We start from the raw sequence: 21,876 nt of genomic DNA on the forward strand, positions 1-21,876 counted from the left end.
TTTTGTCCAAGGCACCACACAAGCAACTGTGGCCGTTCAAAGAGCACCTGAATCTCTCCAGAGGAATGGCTTGAGGGTTAAGTTGGCTCCTATGCAAAGCGGGGCTGAGTGCCAGCAGCACCAGGGAGGCAAAGGGACTGAAGATGCAGAGCTGGGGCCAGCAGCCACGAGCAGGCAGGCAAGTCACTGTGTGAGTTTTACTCTGCAAAAATAGCTGAGGGAAACAGCAAGGAGGTCACACACAGTTGTCTGCTGTCCTGAGGGTTTTATCAGGAAAAGGTGACTGGCGCTGTTGACCCTGGGATATGGCTGGGGCCAGAGCATGAGCCCCTGAGGCACAGGGAGGCACACCCCAAGGATGGAGTACACAAAGGGTCAGAATTGCCTCTCCTGGTTTTCAGCTCTCAGAAATGTTGTGCTTGCTTTGAATGGGTGAACACAAGCCTGGCAGGGACCTGCTGAGCCGCTGGCGCCAGGAGGGTAGGTGATGTCATGGTAAAACCAGTTTGGTTTCTTGTTCCACCCCCCCCCACCGTGTGCTGAAAAGCTTTATTCTGACCCCCTGGACTTGGGCGGAGACCACCACCCACTTCCTGGGCCGCTGGGGAGGTGCTTTGGGACACCTGTTGGCACAGTGATGGATGAAGAAGCTGCCACTCAATGTCCCAGCTTGGATGTGCCCCGGGCTGGGAGCAGCAGAGCCACCTCCAAAGCTGGCTGGGTGACAGGAGTGTCCCACACCTGTAAGTCACCTGGAGCCAGTGGTGAGAAAATTGAAGGAGCAGAGGGAGACTGGTGGGACCAGGGCTGGGGTGCCGGGTGAAGGGGTGTTGGTTCACTGCTAGGTGGATGACACGCTTTCCATGCTTCTCCTCCCCAGGATGCGAGAAGTGGACCTGGGCTGCGGGAAGGCTCTGCTCATCAAGGAGAGCGGCGAGTTCCATGCTGTGGGACACAAGTGTCCCCACTATGGGGCTCCTCTGGTGAAAGGTCAGTCTGCATCACATCCTAGGAGACTAGCCAAGGGCATCAAAGTGGTGGCAAAATACAGCCCGGTGTTCATCCGGCTGTGCTGCTGGGCATGGGGCAGTGCAGTGCTGCATGCTCAGCATCATCTTGGCATCTTCTTGGTGGGAGAAGGCATGGGCAGAAAGCTGGGGGTGCACAAATCTCCTGAGCACCTGGCTGCAGGTCTGGTTTCCTGGTGACCCCAGCTTGCCACTGCTGGTCACAGGGCTGGGGTTTCTTTGGGTGACTTTGAAGAACAAAACAGCGTGGGCACCATTACATTTGGCTTCTGCTTCATTCATCTGGAGCAGAACCTCTCTTGGATGGTATGAAACAGCTGCAGCTCGCTGTCCCCATGCAAAGCCTGGTTTTACGGGGATTTTCATATTGTTCTATTGGTTTCCAGCCACTGAAAAGTTAAAAAAAATGTTTTAAAGGGAAAAAGTAATCCCCTTATGATTTTTTCAGGCTACTAAGTCTTAAAAAAATTCCACAAAACCACATGTCCCTGTAAATGAAAATCAGGTGTGTGGGGGAAGGAGGCAGCTATTTGTGCTGATGGGATCCTTTCAGTCGCAAAAAGAAATGTTGCTGGTGTTATTGATTGAAGTGGGACGTGGTACAATGGTTTCCCATCTTGGCACTTAAAAATATGCATCCTGGCATTTTCTCAGCACAGGCATCAGGCAGGTCCCTACCCAGAGTCTGACTCATGGCACTAGGCAGTGCTGGCCTGGCTCTGTGCTGGAGAAGTTCGTTGCCCAAACTGGGGGCGGGGAGCACTTTGCTGGAGGTGGGATCCTGGGGAATACACAGGGCACTCATCCTGCTGTGTGTTCTCTGGGCACTGCTGGGCCAGCAGCAATGCTGGGTGCAGGCAGCTGTACCCTCAGCCCCTCACCTGGGGCTAGCGGCCCCATGCTCCAGTGGCCAACAGAGGTGAGAGCTTGCCTGCCTTCCAGAGACCTGCAGGCACATCCCTGAGACTGACTGCTCACACAGGGATCTTCCCGGGGAATACAGGATTTGCTGCAGAAGTAAGTGCCGGGGCTGCCCCTGCATCCCCACATGTGGTGGGTGGTGAGACATGGCACTGCTGTGCCTCAGCAAGAAAAGGTGCAAGCTCAGGACCAGTCTGATATGGCCAAGTCGCAGCCGTTCACTCTGCCTCAGCATTGTGAGCCAGCTCTTCCAGGCAGGGAAAGCCAAAGTCCAAGGTAGCAGCCCCTGAAAAAATACTTGTGAGGAGTGAAGTTGTGGCTTTGGGCATGCCCCGTGCTTTCCTGCTGGTGTGCAGACTCCTTGCTCTGTCAGGATCTGTTCTGAAACACACTTGCTCTAAATAAGTGATGCTCTGCTTGAAGCTCTGCTTGCTCCAGGTGCTACTGGGGCTTGTGCAGGTGACTATGGGGCCCTGGAGACTGCAGCCCCAGGCCCTGCTGGAGAATGAGATTATATTCCAGGCAGAGCAGATGGCTTTGGAGCTGTGTTCAAAGGTGCGGGAAAGGCACTGTCAGCGAGGGCATTTCAGATGGGATCCCTCGTACGGGATCCCAGTTGGTAACTGTGTTCAGCCTCTGTCCCAAACGGATGGACCAGTCCCACATGCCAGTTAAGAGAACTCCACATTAAGTGGCCAAGATGCTGTTGACCATCCAGGTCCACAACAGCTGCCATGTGTCCTGTAGGAAAGGTGACAACTCTGGGTAGAGAAGGAGTGTCATGGGGACATGCTGGTAGAGTCTGAACCCTGAAGCTGCTCTGCATGGAGCAGCACAGCTCCTGCCGCTGCAGGAGGCCCTGGGCAGCAAACTTCAGCCTTCAGGAAGTCAGCCTTGCTCAGCAGTGGCATTCACATTTTGAAGAAGCTGAGAAGTCCACCCTTGCTGGGACAACAGGAGGGACACCTGGCCTGTGCCATCCCTGGGCTGGCCAGGTCACAGCAGCTGGATCTCAGTGGGCTGCAGGCAGGGACAGGAGGCAGCTGCAGGGCAGCACCGACTCTGCTCTGCCATATTTCCCACAGGAGTTTTGTCCAAAGGAAGAGTCCGCTGTCCCTGGCATGGAGCCTGCTTCAACATCAGCACAGGTGACATAGAGGACTTTCCTGGCTTGGACAGCTTACCCAGGTTCCAGGTGAGCTCTTTGTTCTTGCAGCAGCAGAGGCAATCACAGAATCACAGCATGGTTTGGGTTGGAAGGAACCTTTAAAAACCACCTAGTCCAACCCCCCTGGAGTGAGCAGGGACATCTTTCACCAGATCACATTGCTCAAAGCCCCAAACAACCTGGCCTTGAACCCCTCCAGGGATGGGGCATCCACAGCTTCTCTGGGCACCCTGGGCCACTGCCTCACCCCCCGCACAGGAAAACATTTCTTCCTAATATCTAGTCTGAATCTACCATCTTTTAGCTTCAAACCATTGCCACTTCTCCTATCGCTACAGGTCCTACTAAAAAGTCTGTCCCCTTCTTTCTTAGAAGCCCCCTTTCAGCACTGTAAGGCTGCTGTAAGGTCTCCCTGGTGCCTTCTCGTCTCCAGCCTGAACAAGCCCAACTCCTTCAGCCTGTCGTCACAGCAGAGGTGTTCCGTCCTTCTGATCATTGCTGTGGCCCTCCTCTGGCCCCGCTCCAGCAGCTCCGTGTCTGTCCTGTGCTGAGGACCCCAGAGCTGGGTGCAGCACTGCAGGGGGGGTCACCAGAGCAGAGCCGCGGGGCAGAATCCTCACCCTGCTGCTCATGCTGCTGGTGATGCCGCCCAGGACACGGTTGGTTTCTGGGCTCCAAGTGCACATTGCCAGCTCACGTCCAGCTTTTCATCCGCCAATATCCCCTGTATCTTTCTCCGCAGGGCTGCTCTCAATCCCTTCATGCCCCTGCCTGTATTGATACTGGGGGTTGCCCCGACCTAGGTGCAGGACCCTGGTCGTGGCCTTGTTGAACCTTATGATGTTCACATGGGCCCACCTCTCCAGCCTGTCCAGGTCCCTCTGGATGGCATCCCTTCCCTCTAGAGTCTCAACCACACCACTCAGCTTGGTGCCACCTGCAAAATGGCTGTTTGCATTGGGATAAGCATGCTCTTTGAAAGTGTGGAGCAGACATTTTCCAAGCACATGCTGTGTTGGTCAGTGGAGAGCAGCACCTCACCCAGCTCTCCTTTCTCCCTGCAGCTTCCCTTGCATCCACCGGTGGGCATCAGACACCTCCTGGGAACCTGAGGGTGGGGGTGCACAGTCTGAGAGGTCTCTTGAGCAGGAGTGGGGTGAGGCTGAGAAACCAGTTGTAAGCCTGAGACAGAAATCAGGTTTTACACTGACCACTGGTACACAGTTGATACAAGACAGGAAACATCCCACAGCCTCGAGCAGGGGCGAGCCCTGCCATGGCTGAGCTGCTCTTGCAGGAGACCTGGTCAGACTGCTGCTCTGTTCGTTAGTTGATGCCCAGAGGGACAAACGCTGGAGGCACTCACTGTCCTGCAAACCGCTGCTGTTCTGTCACCCGCAGGTGAAGATTGAGAAGGAGAAGGTGTACATTCGAGCAAGCAAGCAGGTAAGGGGCCACTGGCATTCCAAAATCAAGGTCTATGCTTTTGCTTTTTGCTCTGTATGCATGGGGGTGTGGGAGAAATGCTTTTCTTTGGGCTCTGCAGCAGGGAAAGCTGTGCCTGAACAACAGAATGCATGAGCATCCAACTTGGGTAAGACAAAGATCCACCTACCCTGTTCCTGTCACAAGCAACAGCCCGAAGTGCGTACGTAGGCATGAGTGGAGCAGGGCAGAGGTGTTGTGACCTCTCCCATCCTGCCTTTGCTCCCCCAGCCTCCCTGCAGCTGCCGGACACCTGAGCTTCAGTGTCCATGGATTCAGGAGGCCTTGCTAGGTGTTTGTCCTGAACTTGTCCTATGTTCCCTTAAGCTCAGAGCAACCTTTAATTGAGTTGGCCCATGGAAACAGGCATCTTCCACCATCCTTTTGGCCTTGTCTGCTGGGTCTGAATGTGGCACTGCAATGGCAGAGGTCATCTGTGCTCCCTCCAGCTGCTTTTGCTGGAGAGGAACCTGGTGCATGGGCGGGGAGGACTCTCATCCCCCCAGATAGGATGCAGAATGAAGCCTGTTCAGGCCACTGACATCTTTCTTTCCATGAAAAGCCTCTTTCTGATGCACATTTGCATCATGTATGCATGTGTGAATCCAGTGGCTCAGAACCAGCCGGAGCCTTGCAGCACTTCAGTCAGATCCAGAGAGGTCACCTGGGTGGCAGCACTTCCACTCCAGCTGATTCGGCTGGCATGTGATGAGGAGGGTTGAGCCTGTTCCCTCTACCAGAAATTGATTTTGGCCTCCGATGGCTGGCAACAGGTGCCTGTGCAGCAGGGCTGCAGTGGCATAGATCCTCGGGTGGGCTCTGGTAGGTTGGAGAAGTCCATCAGATTCTTTGGATATCAGAGGTATAGAAGATGCATTCAGGTGCAGGATAAAGTTCCTGATAGAGCTGCATTTCCATCTCAGCTGTTGGTTGCAGAATTGCATGATGACACACCTGGGCTACTTTTTCTAATTTTTTTCCCAGCTCTATGTACCTGGATGAATTTTCAGATTTGTTTTTCTTTTGTACCATGTAAGGGGTTAGTGCACTGGGTGGTGGAAAGGTATTTGGATGAACATGGGTTTGGAGTCCTCGCTGGGTACAAGGGTGCAATTGTTCCCTTTCTATCCAAGCTGTTTTATGACAATAGTGTAGCTGTCCCCATTCCTGCCTGGCTACCCAGGTTAACGCTGAGAAAAGATTATGACTTCTCTTCTTGTTGTTGGTGGCATAGGCTCTTCAGACACAGAGGAGGACAAAGATGATGGCAAAGTGCATCTCCTTGAGCAACTATAACCTGAGCAGTACCAACGTGCTGATCATCGGTGCAGGTATTGGGTGGCATGTCCAGGGACCGTTGTGTGTGTCCCCTCTTGGGTGGGTGTGCAGAGAGCAGGCTGTCTGTGTGCTGTGCACCTTCTGTCACCCCTCCTGTGTCCCTCCTTGTGCAAAGGGTCAGACCAGAGGGGCTTCCTGAGCCTTTTTGTCCTACACACTAATGGTCCAAAGGTGCCCTGTGCCTCTGGTCTGTGGAGCTTTGTAGTTACAGTCCTCTGTAGTGGGCACCCTGAACCCTCTTTCCTCTGCACCCTCCCAACATAAATCAGTATTGCCTCATTTCCACAACTGATAAGTGTAAAATCCTCACAGGTATTCTTGTGGTGTGGATACACCTTTTCCTCCTGGAGTGTGTGCATCTCTGTCTCACTCCATTGCAGCTGCCTGCAGCTCCAAACCTCTCACCTCAAGGTGCTTTTCTGAAGATGAATTCTTCCATCTTCCCAGAAAATACCAAATTCCTGCCTGAAACAGAAAAACTGCCAAGCTATCTTTTCTTATCTCTGATCCCAGCTGCATTTATGTAATGCAATTTTTGTAGAAAGTCTGATGGAGTGAATCCCATCCACTGAGTCTGCCTGTTTCTGGAACAGGTTGGATGTTAGGCAGGACCATGTCATGGTGAAATGGAGGGTGGAGGAGGATACAGACTGTCATGTGTGAGACCTGGGACTGGGAGGGAATGGCTGCTCCTGGCACATGGGTTGTTCTTACTTGATTACAGCCCCCAGGTCACCAGATCTAAGATAGGGAAATGGGGAACACACTACAATCTCCTGCTCCTGACATTGCAACCTGCTCGCAACCTGAGCAGAGGGGAAAACCAGCCTGGCTGGCTTTTCCTTTGCTGCTGGGTAACATTTTTCCCTTCCTTGTTCCCCTGCTGTTTGTTGACTGAAAGCCAGGGTGTGACACTGCTGGTCCCCGCCGCACAGTCATCAAAATCCTCAGCAATGTCACTCCACAGGCATTGGTAGCCACTGCTGAAGGAACTTTCTCAGGCTTGACAAGCTAAATTTACAAGTCTATTAAAGACTAAGCTCTGCTCTGGTAGAGGGGAAAGGAGATTTCAAATCTGGGGTTGTGAGGACGATGTGTTGGGAAGAGACTACCCATCCAGCCCTGCATCAAGGACCAAGATCCAGTCACGCCCAGCAGAGCTGAGGGCAAGCAACTCACCCTTGCTCATGTGAGGGTCATCCTGTGCAGCATCAGGCCTGGCTCAGCAGGCTCCAGGCAGCGTGCACAGGATGTCCACCCACCTGTCTCTTCTTCCACTGCCCTCCGCCTCCATCAACAGGAGTGTTTTGTTAATGGACCAAACCATTGGGGTCCATCTTCTTTCATTCATAGTATTGCAGAAACTGTGGCCCTTACAACACTCATCATTGAGCGAGGCTTCCTTGGTTGAGAAGAGACTCAGGACTTCTCACTTGACCTCTGAAATCTCACCAGTTTGGCCAGGGAAGAAGGGACATGCCCATCAGGCTGCCTGGCTGCAGGGGGACAGCACGCCCCAAGAAAGCTTTTCATTCGATTTAGCCTTTTTGTCTGTGTTTAAAAACAAACAAACAAACAAAACTCAAATAAATTGCATGCAAAGCCCTCTGCAGTGAAGGACACAACCAACACTTCAGCTGCGAAGAAGTGGGGACTCCCTGCCCTCCGTGTTTGGCTGTAAATTCACCAGGAGCTGAGTGCACAGACCAGAAGCTGCAAGACCCTTCCCCGACGAGGGGAGTGCAAGGCTCTGAGCAGCCTCCCATGCCCCTGAGTTTGTGAGAGGTGTGTAGGTGTTGGCAGCATTCCTCAGGTGTGCTCTTTGTGGGGTTGTGTGAGTTCAAGGACAGACAAGTCCTGCAGAGGATTCATGTCCTGCTCCACAGACACAGTCCCTCCTCCCGCCTGGTGCATCCACCCTGCCGGCCTCCCTGTGCAAGCTGTTTGACTTGGGAAGGGCCGTGAAGTAAGACCAGGGCTAGTGGAGATGGTGATTTTGGAGTCATCCCCGGTGGGGTTTAGGAGCAAAGGCCTAGGAGCAAAGACCTTCGAATGCCCCATACACATGGCTGCCGCTGGTCTTCCTTCTCCCGTAGGGGCAGCTGGACTGGTCTGTGCGGAGACCTTGCGCCAGGAGGGTTTCTCCGACAGGATTGTAATGTGCACGATGGACAGACACTTGCCCTACGACAGACCAAAGCTCAGTAAGGTTTGTATCACTTTGGGTATGTCACATTCTTCCCCAGTTTTAAAGTTTGCCCTAGGACCTTTCCCCGCTGTTATTGTAGCACCTTGTTTCTTCTTCCTTATGTATCCTGTCTCTGTTTTCACTCGATTTTTCTTTTCTGTTGGTGACTGAAATATGAAACACAAAAGAGGAGTTGTTCAAATTCTGAACTAAGAGTACAGAAACAAGGGCGTTCTTCATAGGTCTAGCAATAGCTGTCTTGGCCTGCTCATACCTGGATGGATCTTATTATTATGTGTCTGGATCAAAATCTTTAGGGAAATGAAATGGGGCATGTGAAATTTGTATTGTCTAACAGGTGTTTTATTAGTGCATGGTTCTTATTGCCCAGTGATGCTCCGTGCCAGAAGTATTATGATTTATCGGTCACCATCACAACCTAATTTGTAGACACAGGATGATCTTCTAATCACATTTTTAATTAATGATTCCTGAGCCTTACTTGATATCAGACACCAACTCAGGTTGGACAGCAGTATTTGATTGTGAAGCTTGGAGATAAGAACAGGCCATATATGTATTCCCCTTTATGTCAGGGATGCTTGTCTATGGGGGCTGGAACTCTGGAATCACAGCATCTAACTCTGCTTCCAGCCCCAAGGCAAAGTGGTTTTCAAAGGAAGGCACATATGTGTCTGGCTTTTTGAGAGCATTCAAGCCATTTCTGTGCTTGGACAAGACCTGCTTGGGGTGAGGAGCAGCTGGCTGAAACCTGAGTCACAGAGGTGGTGTGGAGGAGTTCGGAGAAGCTCACAGTCCCTGTCCCAGCCAGCCAGTTCTCCAAAACACTTATCCCTGCTGCGTGTCTCAAGACTGCCTTTTCCACTCTCCCTTCAATAGTAAGAACATCTCACGTGCCAGAGATGTTATGCATGGTTTGTTAAGCTCTCCACTAAACACCTCTGGCTGTGGTTGCTTTTGGAAGATGCACAAAGCCTATGGAAGAGAAGGCAGAATTTTTGGGAATAGGCTAGGGTAAGAGGGGATTTTTCTTAATCCTGTTGTGAGTGGGACTGACCCTGGAAAGAGTCATTACAGGAGGAGTATGTAAAGCTGTAAGCAGCATACTTCTTGCCTCCTGGAACTGCAGCATTGCCCTTCCCCTGCCTTGCTGAACGCCTGTTATCAACCTGTCCTGAGGTCCTGCCGGACTGTGCCTCTTTGTCCCCTTTGGACCATGACTTGCTCCCTGGTGTGCTGCAACGTCGTTGTTATCGTCTCCAGAGCACTGAGCAGCAGCAAAGCCCATGGTGGTTGTGCACTGCTCTGCTCTGCCTTCCCTGCACACTGGGGTGGGGGCCACTGCTCCGAGCTGTGGGGTCAGACGTTCCTCTCTGTAAACATTGTATGTTTAAAGAACTTGCAGTAAAACCTGTATGACCTTGCACATGCCTCAAGTCCTGAGATACTGGTCTCTTCTGAGCACAGCGTTATCTGAAGTCATGGTGAGGGAGTGTCCTGCAGGGCTCATCCCAGCCCCTGACTGAGCCACCTCCAGGGAGAGGGACCTTGCACATCCATCTGCAGGGGCAGGTGGTGAAACCTTTGGTTCCTGCATCCCCTGTTCCTCTTGAGTCAAGACCAAACATCATGCCTGTGTGGCACGAGTAGATGATGCTGCTGCTCAGCACTGTGTGATATGTTGCAGGGCTTGACCGTGTCATGTATAAGCTGAAGGAGGGGAGATTTACACTAGACATTAGGGAGACATTTTTCACTGTGCGGGGGGTGAGGCAGTGGCCCGGGTTGCCCAGAGAAGCTGTGGATGCCCCATCCCTGGAGGGGTTCAAGGCCAGGCTGGATGAGGCTTTGAGCAACCTGGGCTAGTGGGAGGGGTCCCTGCCCAGGGCAGGGCGGTTGGAACGCGATGATCTGTAAGGTCCTTTCCAACCCAAACCATTCTATGGTTCTATGTGTGTGGCCATGCCTCTCCCTGCTGTGCTGCAGGCAGGTAGGAATGCACTGGAGCATGGAGCAGCCTGCACGCAGGTCGCTCGGTGCTCAGCTTGCCCTCAGCCTATGTCTGAGCTTGTGTCCACAGAGTTAGGAGGACAGATGAACTCAGGCTCAAATATGAGCTCAACCCTGTCTGTAAAGATCATAGAATCGTAGAATGGTTTGGGTTGGAAGGGACCTTAAAAGTCATCCAGTTGAAAGCCTCATCCAGCCTGGCCTTGAACCCCTCCAGGGATGGGGCATCCACAGCTTCTCTGGGCAACCTGGGCCACTGCCTCACCCCCCGCACAGGAAAACATTTCTTCCCCAGCTCTCATCTCCATCTCCCCTCTTCCAGCTCAAACCCGTTCCCCCTTGTCCTGTCCCTGCACCCCCTGATCCAGAGCCCCCCCATCTCTCCTGTAGCCCCCTTTCAGCACTGGAAGGTGCTGGAAGGTCTCCCCGGAGCCTTCTCTTCTCCAGGCTGCACACCCCCAACTCTCTCAGCCTGTCCTCGCACGGGAGCTGCTCCGGCCTCTGACCACCTTCACAGTCGTCCTCTGAACTTGCTCCAACACGTCCATGTCCTTCTTACATTGGGGGCCCCAGAGATGATGAGGCCTCACTCAACTGGCCAGGGAAGGCTGAGAAGAGCAAGAGCGTTTATCCTGCAGCTAAAGATGAGCAGATATGGGCCACAAGCCCCTGCTTCAGCTTTTGAGGAAACTTGTGCTGCATAAAAGTGGGTGCTTTTGAAAGTGCTTCCCTTGCTGTGTTAATGCTGATTGTTCTTATTGCTCTTTTAGCTTACATTTCCATGGCAACTGGTTGTTTTCCAAATAGTGGGGCTTTTCTTTTTCTCCTATGCACCTGTGTTGTGAGGAGCTGCAGTTAGAGCTGCTTTGCAGACACTCAGAAGCAGTTCCTGTGGTCCTGCCTCAGCTGGTCCGTGCCACCCCTGGCGCCGAGCAGGCAGAGGAGGAACCAGATGCCCAGTCCAGTGTCTTGTGACAACTTTTACTTGACCAGGCTTTCATTTCAGAGCAGCTCTCTTACCCCATGCCATAAGGACTGGCTTCAGACGATTGATGACTTGTGTTGGTAGCAGGCGTTTCTCTGCTTGCCTGTTCAACCTGCAGCGGTTGACAGAAAAATGGCTTTTTTTTGCAGTCAATGGATTCCCACCCGGAGCAGATTGCCCTGCGCCCCAAGGAGTTCTTCCGCACCTACGACATTGAAGTCCTGACTGAAATGCAGGTAAGGAGAGTCCTGTGTGTGCCTGCAGGGCATCTTCTGAAAGTGCTGGTACGCAAAGCCTGTGCTTAGGACATAGAATCAATCATAGAATCATAGAATCATAGAATGGTTTGTGTTGGAAAGGACCTTAAAGATCATCGAGTTCCACCCCCTGCCATGGGCAGGGACACCTCCCACCAGCCCAGGTTGCTCAAAGCTACTAGGAATATTTAAAGTGTGGGTTGGCTAAGCTGTGGACAGGAACACAGGGGACTAAAACCTAACAGACAAGTTGGTTGGGCTGGGAGCTCAGTGAACATCTGGGATTTCATCCCTTAACATTACTTAGGAATGATTTCAGGTTGTGGCTGTGGACATCAAGAACAAGACAGCCATGTTCAAGGATGGATTTAAAATGGAATACAACAAGCTGCTGATAGCAACTGGAAACATGTAAGCTATGAACAAACATTTTAAAGATCAAGAGAAACTGTTTTATCTGACAATGTGAGGAGCTTGTGCCTGGGGATAAGGTGTTAAATATGGCCATTGAATTCCAACACCGAATTTGTTTGCAAGAGTGTTGCAGAAAAGGCAAGGAACACCTGCTGGATACGTCTGTATATATCTGTATCTGTATCTATATGTCTATATCATATATATCTATATCTGTATCTCCATGAAGCTGTGCTGGGTATGTCTGCTCAGCCAAAGCTGAAAAGTGTCTGTGTCACCCAGGAGTTACCCAGAAAGTAGGGAACCACCAGACATGGGGGTTGGCAGGATGGCTGTGGGATTTGCTGCCTGGGGTGTTTCATGGTCAGCGTCAAGGCCAAAAGATTGTTAACAAAAAGTACCCACTGAAGCAATCAGGATGTGTGGGCTGTTTGATGTTAAAGAAACGGATAGAAAGATGAGATTGGAAAAGGTTGAAGAATTTGCTCTTCTCTGGGGGCTGGCTCGAGAGTGCATGGGAGAGACTCAGGAAATTCCCACTGAGTTCATTGTTGTAGAATATTAAAATTAATGCCCAGGACCTTGAACATATTTTCTTTAACAAAAGCCTCCAAAATGGAAGTATCCTGAATTTTTTTTTAGAGGTCATTGTTGCAATGTTGCTCTTTTCACCCCCTAGTAATACTCAACCCTGACAATCAGGTAATTCATCCATCTTTAATTTCCTGACAGCCTTTAAGATCTTTCTCAGCAATTAAACCTTAATGCTTCCCTGTTGCAGCCTTAATTAGGTGTTGCCATTGCCCCAGCCTAACAGACCCCTTTGGGAGGCTTACCTGCAGGAGGGACATTTTCAAGACTGAAACCTGGTCCAGCCATAGGGAAAGGCAGCAGCAATGTGCCTGTGCTGCTCCACGCAGCTGCTGCTGGGCGAAGAGCATGGCCCAAGACTGGCATTGCCCCTAGAGCCCTGGAAGAAGGGGGTCGATTTGTTGTCAATAGCGGATTTGTCAAAATTGGCACTTTAAGGTGAAAATGAGGCATCCTGGCTCCCTTTCCTTGTGCTCCTAACACCAAGGCACAAAATGAAGCAGGAGAAATGCAGCCCCTGCAAAATCTATCATTCAGGGAAGGGATGCTGCAGAACAGCCAGAGCGGGGATGCCTCTTGTAACCCCTGTGTGACACCGACAACAGCAACGGCCCCAGCGAATGCTAACGGCTGGGGGTGGGGAGTGCAGCACCGCAGCCACAATGCCGTCTGCACCAGCCACCTAATTAGGTTCAAAAGAGGATTAAGCCTTTGGCAATAATATCAAAATCCTTTTGCACAAGCTCCAGGTACACCGGGTAAATGTTTTTAAGGTACCTAAATTATTTAGGACTGTCTGTCCCATTTCCAGATGTGAGTTGGGTATGCTGGGGACAGATTATTTAAAAATATATGTAGGCTCCAGTAAGTGCATGGGGAGGACACAATTAAACTGCTACAGCATCAGCAGTGTGCCCCTAGGAACAAATAGTGGAACTTGCCTCTGCAGAGGCTTATGAAACTTTCAACATTTGGCTCCAAAGCATCTGCTGGAGGACAGAGTGAGTTTTCCGTGTCCCATTAAGCTTCTGAAAATTTTACAGCATACCAGCAGTTAAGCACAAGCTTGCAGAGCAGTACCCATCCTACGCTGAGGTGCATTGCCCCAGAAGGGAGCTCACCCCAGCCCGTGGGTACAGTGCTCCACGGATGGGGAGGGGGCGGCCGCTGAGCAACCCCTGCTCTGACGGAGTTCGCAGTTGTGCTCTGGCTGTTGTCCACCAGCATTCATTTGGGTTTTTCCATGTTATGTTTCCAACCCAGAGAGGGGTGAAAAAATGAGATGCTGCGGGAACCCTGGAAAGGGGGTCTGCAGTCCCGATTGCCACGATGGGGTCAAAAAAAGCACCTGTATCACCCTCAGTGTGTGTTTTTTCAGGCCCAAAGCTCTCAGCTGCAAAGGCAAGGAGGTGGAAAATGTTTTCAATATCCGGACACCCGAAGATGCCAACCGTGTTGTGAAGCTGGCCACGAGCAAGAATGTGGTTATCGTGGGAGCATCCTTCCTGGGTGAGCACTCACTCTGTGGGTGTCCGTGTCTCAGCTGTCCACTTCTTCCTGCGGATGGTCCCAGTCCCTCACCCAGTGTGTCACTGCCCAGTTAGAGGCAACCCCCCCACCTTGAAACTGGGTCTCAGGGTAGTCCAACCTCCAGCTCCAGGTGGGTGGGAAGGACATCTCCTTGCTGAAGAAGTCGATTTTACCCAAGAGGCTGGGCCGTTCAGCTTGCATGGGCACAGATATTGCTGTTCCAGTCTGAAAAGCATAGGGGCAAGCCCAGTACTGGTGCTTGCATGGTTTCAAATCCAGCGTATCTAGATTTGGCTTCAGTTGGGAGGGTCTTGTTGGTAGGCGAAAGCCTGTGGGTTTATTTCTCTTTTACTTTTTAGCAGGGTGGTGAATTTTTAAAATATACAGGAAAAATCTTATAGTATCTTTGATGATTCTTCTTTTTGCTTGATATGGTTCTAACAAAATTATTGTGGGTCCTGCAAGCCTTAAGCATAAATGGTTATTAGTCAGGGAATTTATTATAAAATGTTTGGTATTTGTTTTTCTTCTTTTTAAAAAAAAAATAGTCCTGTTTTAATGGTTCAGTCAATCCTGTCTACGGAAAAACACGTGGTGTGGGGGGCTGATTGCAAAGTGCAGGTCATTGAAAAGATCCATTTCCAAAAAACCCCCATAGAGAGAAAATGTCTTGGTGAAGGTTTCCATGCAATTGCCAGCATCAAAATTGTCCCATTCCGATCGGAGAAAACAGCTAGTCACAAGGGCTGTTTTCAGCCTGCAGCTCATTGCCTCTGAGACAGTCCCAGCCATAAGAGGAACTGAGGTCCTTTGCTCCAGCTGCTACGGCTTCCCAGGGCACTTTGGGACTTCATCACAGCCAATCCCTCCCTTCAGTCTTTGAAACCTGCATCTAATAACAAATTGCCAGAAATCATAAATCTCACCTGAAATAGTGGGGCCTCCTGTGGCCACCAGGTCCGGTGGCACCCCAGGTGGAGCACCTCCAACCTCCCCAGCCAGGAGAGGGCGAGGCAGCTGCTTCACTGCAGCCAGCGCCGGGGATGCCGGGCAGCGCTGGGGGGTTCCTGCAGCCGCTCAGACCTGCTTCTGTTCTCCAGGGATGGAGGTGGCTGCCTACCTCGCGGAGAGGGCCCACTCAGTGTCCCTGGTGGAGCTGGAGGAAGTCCCCTTCAAGAAGTTCTTTGGGGAGAGGGTTGGCCGCGCTGTCATGAAGGTGACCTCGCTTTCCCGTCCCAGGGGGTGGTTTTGGTGACAGAGTGGGTTCTGCTTATTTCACTTATTGCACTAATTACTTTGTTATTTGACATTTATTGGTGGAGCTGTGATGTTGGCACTCACTAGAAAGAAAGACCGGGATGTGTCTTCCCTCTCATGGTCCAGGTGCTGTAGAGCACCTTCTCCTGGATGTGTGTTGGGGATGGAGCTGGTGCCGACCCCCTTTGCAGCGTGGGGCGAGGCGAGCCCGGAGGGCGGGCAGGGCAGCACAAGGGGCACAGGGACACCAGGAACAGGGGTAGTTTGGGGTCCTGACGTCGCCTGCTCCATCCCGTGTCCCCCATGCAGATGTTCGAGAGCAACAGGGTGAAGTTCTACATGCAGACAGAGGTGTCGGAGCTGCGGGAGCAGGAGGGCAAGGTAGGGTGTGGGCAGGGGCTCCCCGAGGACACCACTGCAGCATCCCCCCAGGGCTGCCATTGCCTTTGCCCCTGGGGTTTTGCCCTCTACTCTTTCCTAGCCCCTGAAATTCATGTTCCTGGATATAGTCCCCAGGAGCAAACGTGCTTCATCGTGGTGTGTGGGGTGGTTTCACTGCTCCCACCCTCCTCCTGCTGCCGTTATAGGGAATTATGGTCAATTTGCATGTCGAAAATGAAGTGAGCTGCCAACTTGGCTTGCTGCTGCTACAGGGGTTTTTTTTTGCCCCTAAAATAACCATGATGTCCCCCTGTGTCTCATGCAGCTGAAGGAGGTTGTGCTGAAGAGCGGGAAGGTCCTGCGTGCCGACGTGTGTGTCGTTGGTGTTGGTAAGGGACCGTTGCTGCAGGGGAAGAGCCCAGCGGTGTGGCCATGCCTTGCTTGGTGGAGAAGCAGGAGGGGACGTGGCAGTGATAGGTCCCCGGGGCCAGGCAGCTGGGGACGCTGATGGTAATGTTCCAGCCCCGCTCAGCTGAAAAAAGGCCTTTCTAGAGCCTCCACCCCAAAACACAACTGAAAATATATTTGGAAAATAGTAATGGTTTTGTTTTTTCCAGAAGAAAAAAACCCATTCAAACCAGATTCATCCTCTCAAGCTGATTTTTTTTTTAAAGCCTCCCCAAAATGTTTTTTTTTTTTTTTAATTGCTGCCACTGCAGTAGAAGAGGGTATTTTTCTCATTTACACTTCGGGGGAAAAAAAAACCAAAACCTTTCTCATTCTGTAACTTTTCTAAATGTTGTGGACTGGAAGAATCACAGAATTAGTTTAATTTTGGTTTTGTTGTTTTATTGACTACTCTGATTTGTGAAGGCTAGAGGAAAAAAAGATCAAAAAAGGAAAATGAAAGCTGAAGAAAATATAGATTGTGGGGGAGGCAGAGGAGCCCTGTCTGGGAACCTGAGGGCTCCCTTTGAAATAATTTTTTTTCAAAATATCTGTTAAAGAGAAATGGATTGAAAATTATCTTCAAGCATTCGAAAAAGGTATTGGGCAGATTACAGGGGTGCACTGATGGGTTGGAGAGTGGTAGGGACCCTGGGGGTGAGGAGGGTGATGTAGTGGGAGCAGGGGGGGCTCTGTAGGGTGCCTGGCTCTGCTCCCCACCCCTGGAGCAGCCCAGTGCCTTTCGCTTGGGGCAGGTGAGTTGTCCGGGCAGGAGGGAGATCTGCTGGCCTTGGGGTCAGCCCCCCAGGGCTACAGGGATGCCCAGCTACCGTGCTGGCAGCCCTTGCCTTCTCCTGCAGGTGCAGTCCCAGCGACAGGCTTTCTCAAGCAGAGTGGTGTCAACATCGACTCCAAAGGCTTCATTGTGGTCAACAAGGTGAGCCTGGGGGGCAGCCCCTACCGGGGGGGGGGGGTGAATCTCCTCTCTTCCAAGATCAGCTTCCCTGGGGCTCCAAACTGCTGTTGCAGGGGTGTTTCATCTGCTGAGATGGTGGGAGCATCACACTGGAGTGTCTGGGACCCCCCTGCAAATGAGGGGTTTGCAAATCCCAGCCCTGGATGCTGTGGCTTGGGTCTGGCTCTGAACTGACCTGGAATGGTGTGGATATTTCGGGGGGGAAGAAGTGGAGAAAGATCTGCCTTTTCAAGGATCCCAGAAGATCTCATATTTCCTCCCCACCACCAGTGACTCCGATGGGAGCAGTGTTGGTGCTGACGGGTGGTGTGTACCATGAGTGAGGACCGTGTCGGGGGAGCTGGGGCTCATTGTCACCCACCCCTGCGCTTGCTGCTCATATGTGCAATAAGCCAGGCTCTATTTGCAAACACCGACAGACCCCAGTCTTCTAAGAGGGGCTCTGGGACACCAGTCCATGTCTCTTTTTACCGGGTAAGCCACTGGCAGAGGGATGCTGTAGGTCCCTGCCCGAGTGGTCTGCTTTGAGGTGAAAAACACCAAATAAAATCCTACCTGGGGGTCCCACCGCCAAGCAAAGGTTGTCCATGTGTTCCTGGGGACTGTCAGCTCTGGAGCAGTTCTCTGTTTCTGTTCGTAGAGAGTGCAAACCCCTCCAACACACACTTCTGCTTCCCCTCTGCAGATGATGCAAACCAACATCCCTGGAGTCTTTGCAGCTGGTGATGCTGTCACGTTCCCATTGGCCTTGAGGAATAATAAGAAGGTGAACGTCCCTCACTGGCAGATGGCCCATATGCATGGTAGGTGCTTTTCGGTCCCTTCACTTTGCAACAGAAAATTGCTTAAGGAAAAGAGCCTTTTCCAGATCCCTGGGAAATTTCCAAGCCCTCTAGCAAGAGAGTGAGACAACTGCCAAAAGGGAAACTGGGTAGTTGTATTAAGCATTTTGAAGCATGTATGTTTTATCCTGTCCAATATGCCTTTGTTCATCAGCCTTCCTGACGTGCATTGCCTAACAGTGCCTCATGGCAAACACAGAGGTGCCCAAGGACAGGCTTTCCCATGCACTGTGTGCTCCCTGGCATCTGCAGTCACTGCAGGAGCCTGATCTTCTCCTTGCCGCGTGACACGTAGGAGTTCACATCCTAATGTTAGCTTGGGCTCACATCCCCAGCTGGGCTGCCCAGCTGCTGGGCTGGCCCAGGAGCATACTGAAGAGCTGAGACCTTTCTCCTCTTCATGCCAGCAAGCCTGGAAACCCTTGCATGATTGGCTGCCCTCGAGCTTTCTATGGCCACGACCCAATGGGGAGGTTGACCTCTGGGTGGGTGGTCTAGGTGAGAGGTTTTGGAACTACACCTCCAAAGTTATCCTTGGGACACAGCTCCCTTTAATGCTAGTCCAGATGTGTCTCCGTGGCAGGGACTGGACCCTAGCGGTCTCTATCCATCCCATCCCTGTTTGCTGTGGGAGCTCAGCAAGCTCTCAGCCCTGTCACAGTTGCAGAAGGTGGGTTGAAACAGGCTCATTGAGCATGTTGCTCATGCTATGGGAGGTGACGAGTCCGTAAGCGCTGCACTGCCGGGGAGGAGTCCGAGCCCAGCCTCGGACGATGCGGTGTGTGTCCTTGTTGGTGCTTGTTGCTGTATGGGGGGGGGTTTTAGCCTAAGCAGAAGGTCTTTGTTTCCCTCTACTCTGGGACTAGAGATGTCAATGCTGTGCTGTGACCTGCGGGCAGACCACAACGCTTGCCCTGGTGCCGAACTTCCTCAGTTATTCTGCTGCTTCTCTCTTCCAGGCCGTATCGCTGCACTGAACATGCTGGCCCATGGCATGGAGATCAGCACAGTCCCATATTTGTGGACTGCTATGTTTGGGAAGAGCATCCGATATGCAGGTAAGGGGGTCCCCAGGGCTGCTGTAAAGTTTGTGCTGGTGGAGGTAGGTGTCCTGGGATAGAGAAGCCACAGCCACCTCCCTTGCTGTGGACCCTCCATGCCAACCTCTGCCTCGGGTCTGCTTCCCTTCCTGGCTCCTGAGGGTTTTGGTATCTCCTCCGAAACCTGTTTGCTCATGGTCATGGGGTGCAGGGCCAGAGGGATGGCTGTGGTCACGGGGGATGGCCCAGCATGAGCAAAGATGGTCTCCCTGAACTTGCACTTCTCTGAAGAAGAAGGGATGCTTTTTGGTACCCACATCTTCTGGTGCTGGTCTCTTGGTGACTGCAGGAAGCTCTTTGTGTAGCTCTGGATTGAAACACTCTGTCTTAGGGGCTAGAGCTGGATCCAGGGGAATTGTTGCTGAATCCACTTCTTCTCTGCCTTCCAGGCCATGGGGAAGGATTCGATGATGTTGTCATTCAGGGAGATTTAGATGAACTGAAGTTTGTAGCATTTTATACCAAGTAAGTGTTCTCCACGTTCCTACACAGGCATTCGTCTAAGCTTGTTCTGCTAGGCTGGAAAATATTTTTGCCAGAGCTTCTGCTAATCTGTTTTGTTCCTCTCTGGACACTGAGGTTGCAGGACATTAATAAAAGGCCCTAGCGAAACAAGGTGCAAAGTGTGAAGCAAGTTAAACTAGTCTTTGGACCTAATTTTCTGCCAGATGTAAGCACTTTGTCTGTTCACATAGCATCTGAGAGCAGATAATGGCTGCTATTAATTTGTTGCTGGCAATTCCTATCAAAGATTTCCTTCCCATCTCATCACTGTGTTAATGATTTGTGACCAGGGCTGGACTAGGAGCTCAGGCATCACTGTTTCTGCTTCTGGATTGACAAATTAAGCTGAAAAAATTCTTCTATTAACAAGCTGCGAAGGTTAGCAAGAGTTCTGGGGCTTTCATTATGCCTGTAGTGAAACCCAGCTCTCCCCCAGGCTGGGAGTCTATCCGGGAATATTTTCCTGAAATGTGTTGACAGCCGGAATGTGTTGCCTCTGCTGTTATTGAGCCACGCTGGCTGTTCAGACTGGCAAGACTGTGCACCATTAATTTATCCCCAAAATATTTGCTCCTGTTTATTCTTTTGTTGCCTTTGTCCCATTCCAATCTGAAATCAGTGGACACCGAGCCTCCTCATGCCTGGAGATGGAGGGGATTTCTTCAAGTGCTTTCTAATATGAAGGATGAAGAGAGCGTAACCCGGGAAGCGAAGGTCTGCCCAGCTCAGCAACCAAACACTTGCCGTCAGGATTCAGGCAGGGATTAGGAGGGAGCTCTGGGTAGGAGCCAGCTCCTGCTCTGCAGAGATCATCTCACCAGGGCTCGCTGCCCCTCTGTCCCCTACCCAATGTCCCTCATGTCCTCCCCTCCACATCCCCCTCCCCGAGGGTGGCCGCTTGCCCCCATCGCTCCAGGATGGACCCTGGCAGTTGGATGTGTCCATGGGGCTTGGAGAGACAAAGGGCTCACTTTATCACCCCATGGCACGAGCCAGCCAGGTCCCTGGGGCTCGCTCTCCTTCTGGTGCCTGTGCACCCCAGATAAAAACCAGGCGACGGGCATCCAGCATCCCCCAGCACCCAGGGGCCCTCTGAATGTGGACACACCTCTGAGATTACTGGCATCTTGGCCAGAATTGCCTAAAAGGGGTGGTTTGTGCCAAGGCACCACCTGTGCTGGGGAATGCTGCCGCAAGGGGACATTCCCCCTCTACAGCCACAGCCACGGGGCTGTCACTGTCCACCCTCTCGATGTTTTGAAGTGTGTTTAAATCACATAACTGCCAAAGCAGCATTTTAAAATACAGTTGGCTCAGTGAGTGTGAGCCAGGGGCAGATGAAAACCTGGTTTTGGCAGTTTTGCTGCTGTGGTTTGCAGAGTTGTGCATACTTTTGCTGCTGTATCCCCTGCGAAGCTGCTCTGCAGCCTTTGTGTTGCCCTGTCTTGGGTCCTCTGGCCTTGCTGGCTGTCCCCTGCATGCAGCAACGGCAGCATTAGGGAGCTGGGCACCCATGAGCCACACTGGCACACATTTCTTTCCAGCATATAATCTTCTTTGAAACCTCTATTCCTCCTTTCCATACCAGAACATTTAGCTATTTATCCCAGCCCTAGTTAGAAAGGCAATGTCAGATTGCTTTAATTAATTAAACATCTGTAGAGCCTGTTCGAAAGGAAAGCCCTGAGCAAGGTGCATAATCCCTGCTCTGTGCAGCGGCCCTGCGCTCAGCTTGTCACCAGCAGCTGCCGGGGAGGGAGGGCTGCCTGGGCAGAGCTGCCAGCATGCAGCAAAGCCGGGCTCTGTGGGCAGCAGCCCCCCAGTGGGCAGGCGGCCGGAGTCCTCTGCTAAGTCCTGTGTTGTTCTGCCACCCAGGAGGGGCTCCCAGAGATGGTTTTTGGGTACCAGGACAGCATCCCATGCTGAGAGCCGGAGGTACTGGGGTCACGCTGGCTGGCAGGGGACCGGCCAGTGCATCTCCCACTGCTTTGCTTGACTGTAATCAAGTCCTCATCTCTGCTTCTGTGAGAGGCCACCAGGAGCATTTCTTCCTCTTTTTCTCATTTGGTGATAGCTCTTCTGGCTGGTGCTAATGCTTTTGGAGTGAGGACACTGTCCCAAATCGACCATCCCCTTCTGCTTCCTTCTGCCGTGCCCACCTGACGGTTCGGACTCTTCTCCTCCTTTGGATTCTCCTCCTGGTGCGGGCTGTCTTGATTGTTGAATGAACCGCTGGTGGTTCCCCCTCCCGGAGCCTGTCCTCAGCATCAACTTTCACAATAAGGCTCTTTTATGCCCAGAGTTTGAAGAAGAAATAAGTCTACTTATCCCCATTTGAGCCGTGGAGGGGTCAGCATGAGGTGCCAGGAGATGTACAGGACAGTGCTCTGCAGTTGTCCCCATGGGATAAGGAATTGGCTAGACGGCCGCACT

General features: G+C 51.9%; 1 protein-coding gene across 1 annotated transcript; it reads left to right on the plus strand.

Annotated features, from left to right (window-relative positions):
* Window positions 1-881: 881 nt before the first annotated feature.
* On the plus strand, window positions 882-19,404 carry AIFM3 (apoptosis-inducing factor, mitochondrion-associated, 3; the record flags this gene model as incomplete). Its single annotated transcript, XM_010075932.1, has 15 exons — window positions 882-990; window positions 3,035-3,144; window positions 4,519-4,563; window positions 5,837-5,933; window positions 8,037-8,149; window positions 11,294-11,380; window positions 11,721-11,812; window positions 13,785-13,915; window positions 15,037-15,152; window positions 15,503-15,574; window positions 15,900-15,963; window positions 16,882-16,958; window positions 17,683-17,800; window positions 18,799-18,897; window positions 19,329-19,404. Coding segments are annotated over exons 1-15 (1,406 nt in total), but the record flags the coding sequence as incomplete, so codon positions are not given.
* Window positions 19,405-21,876: the final 2,472 nt, after the last annotated feature.

Source organism: Pterocles gutturalis, unplaced genomic scaffold (genome assembly GCF_000699245.1).
Source record: "Pterocles gutturalis isolate BGI_N339 unplaced genomic scaffold, ASM69924v1 scaffold3738, whole genome shotgun sequence".
NCBI classification, from domain to species: domain Eukaryota; kingdom Metazoa; phylum Chordata; class Aves; order Pterocliformes; family Pteroclidae; genus Pterocles; species Pterocles gutturalis.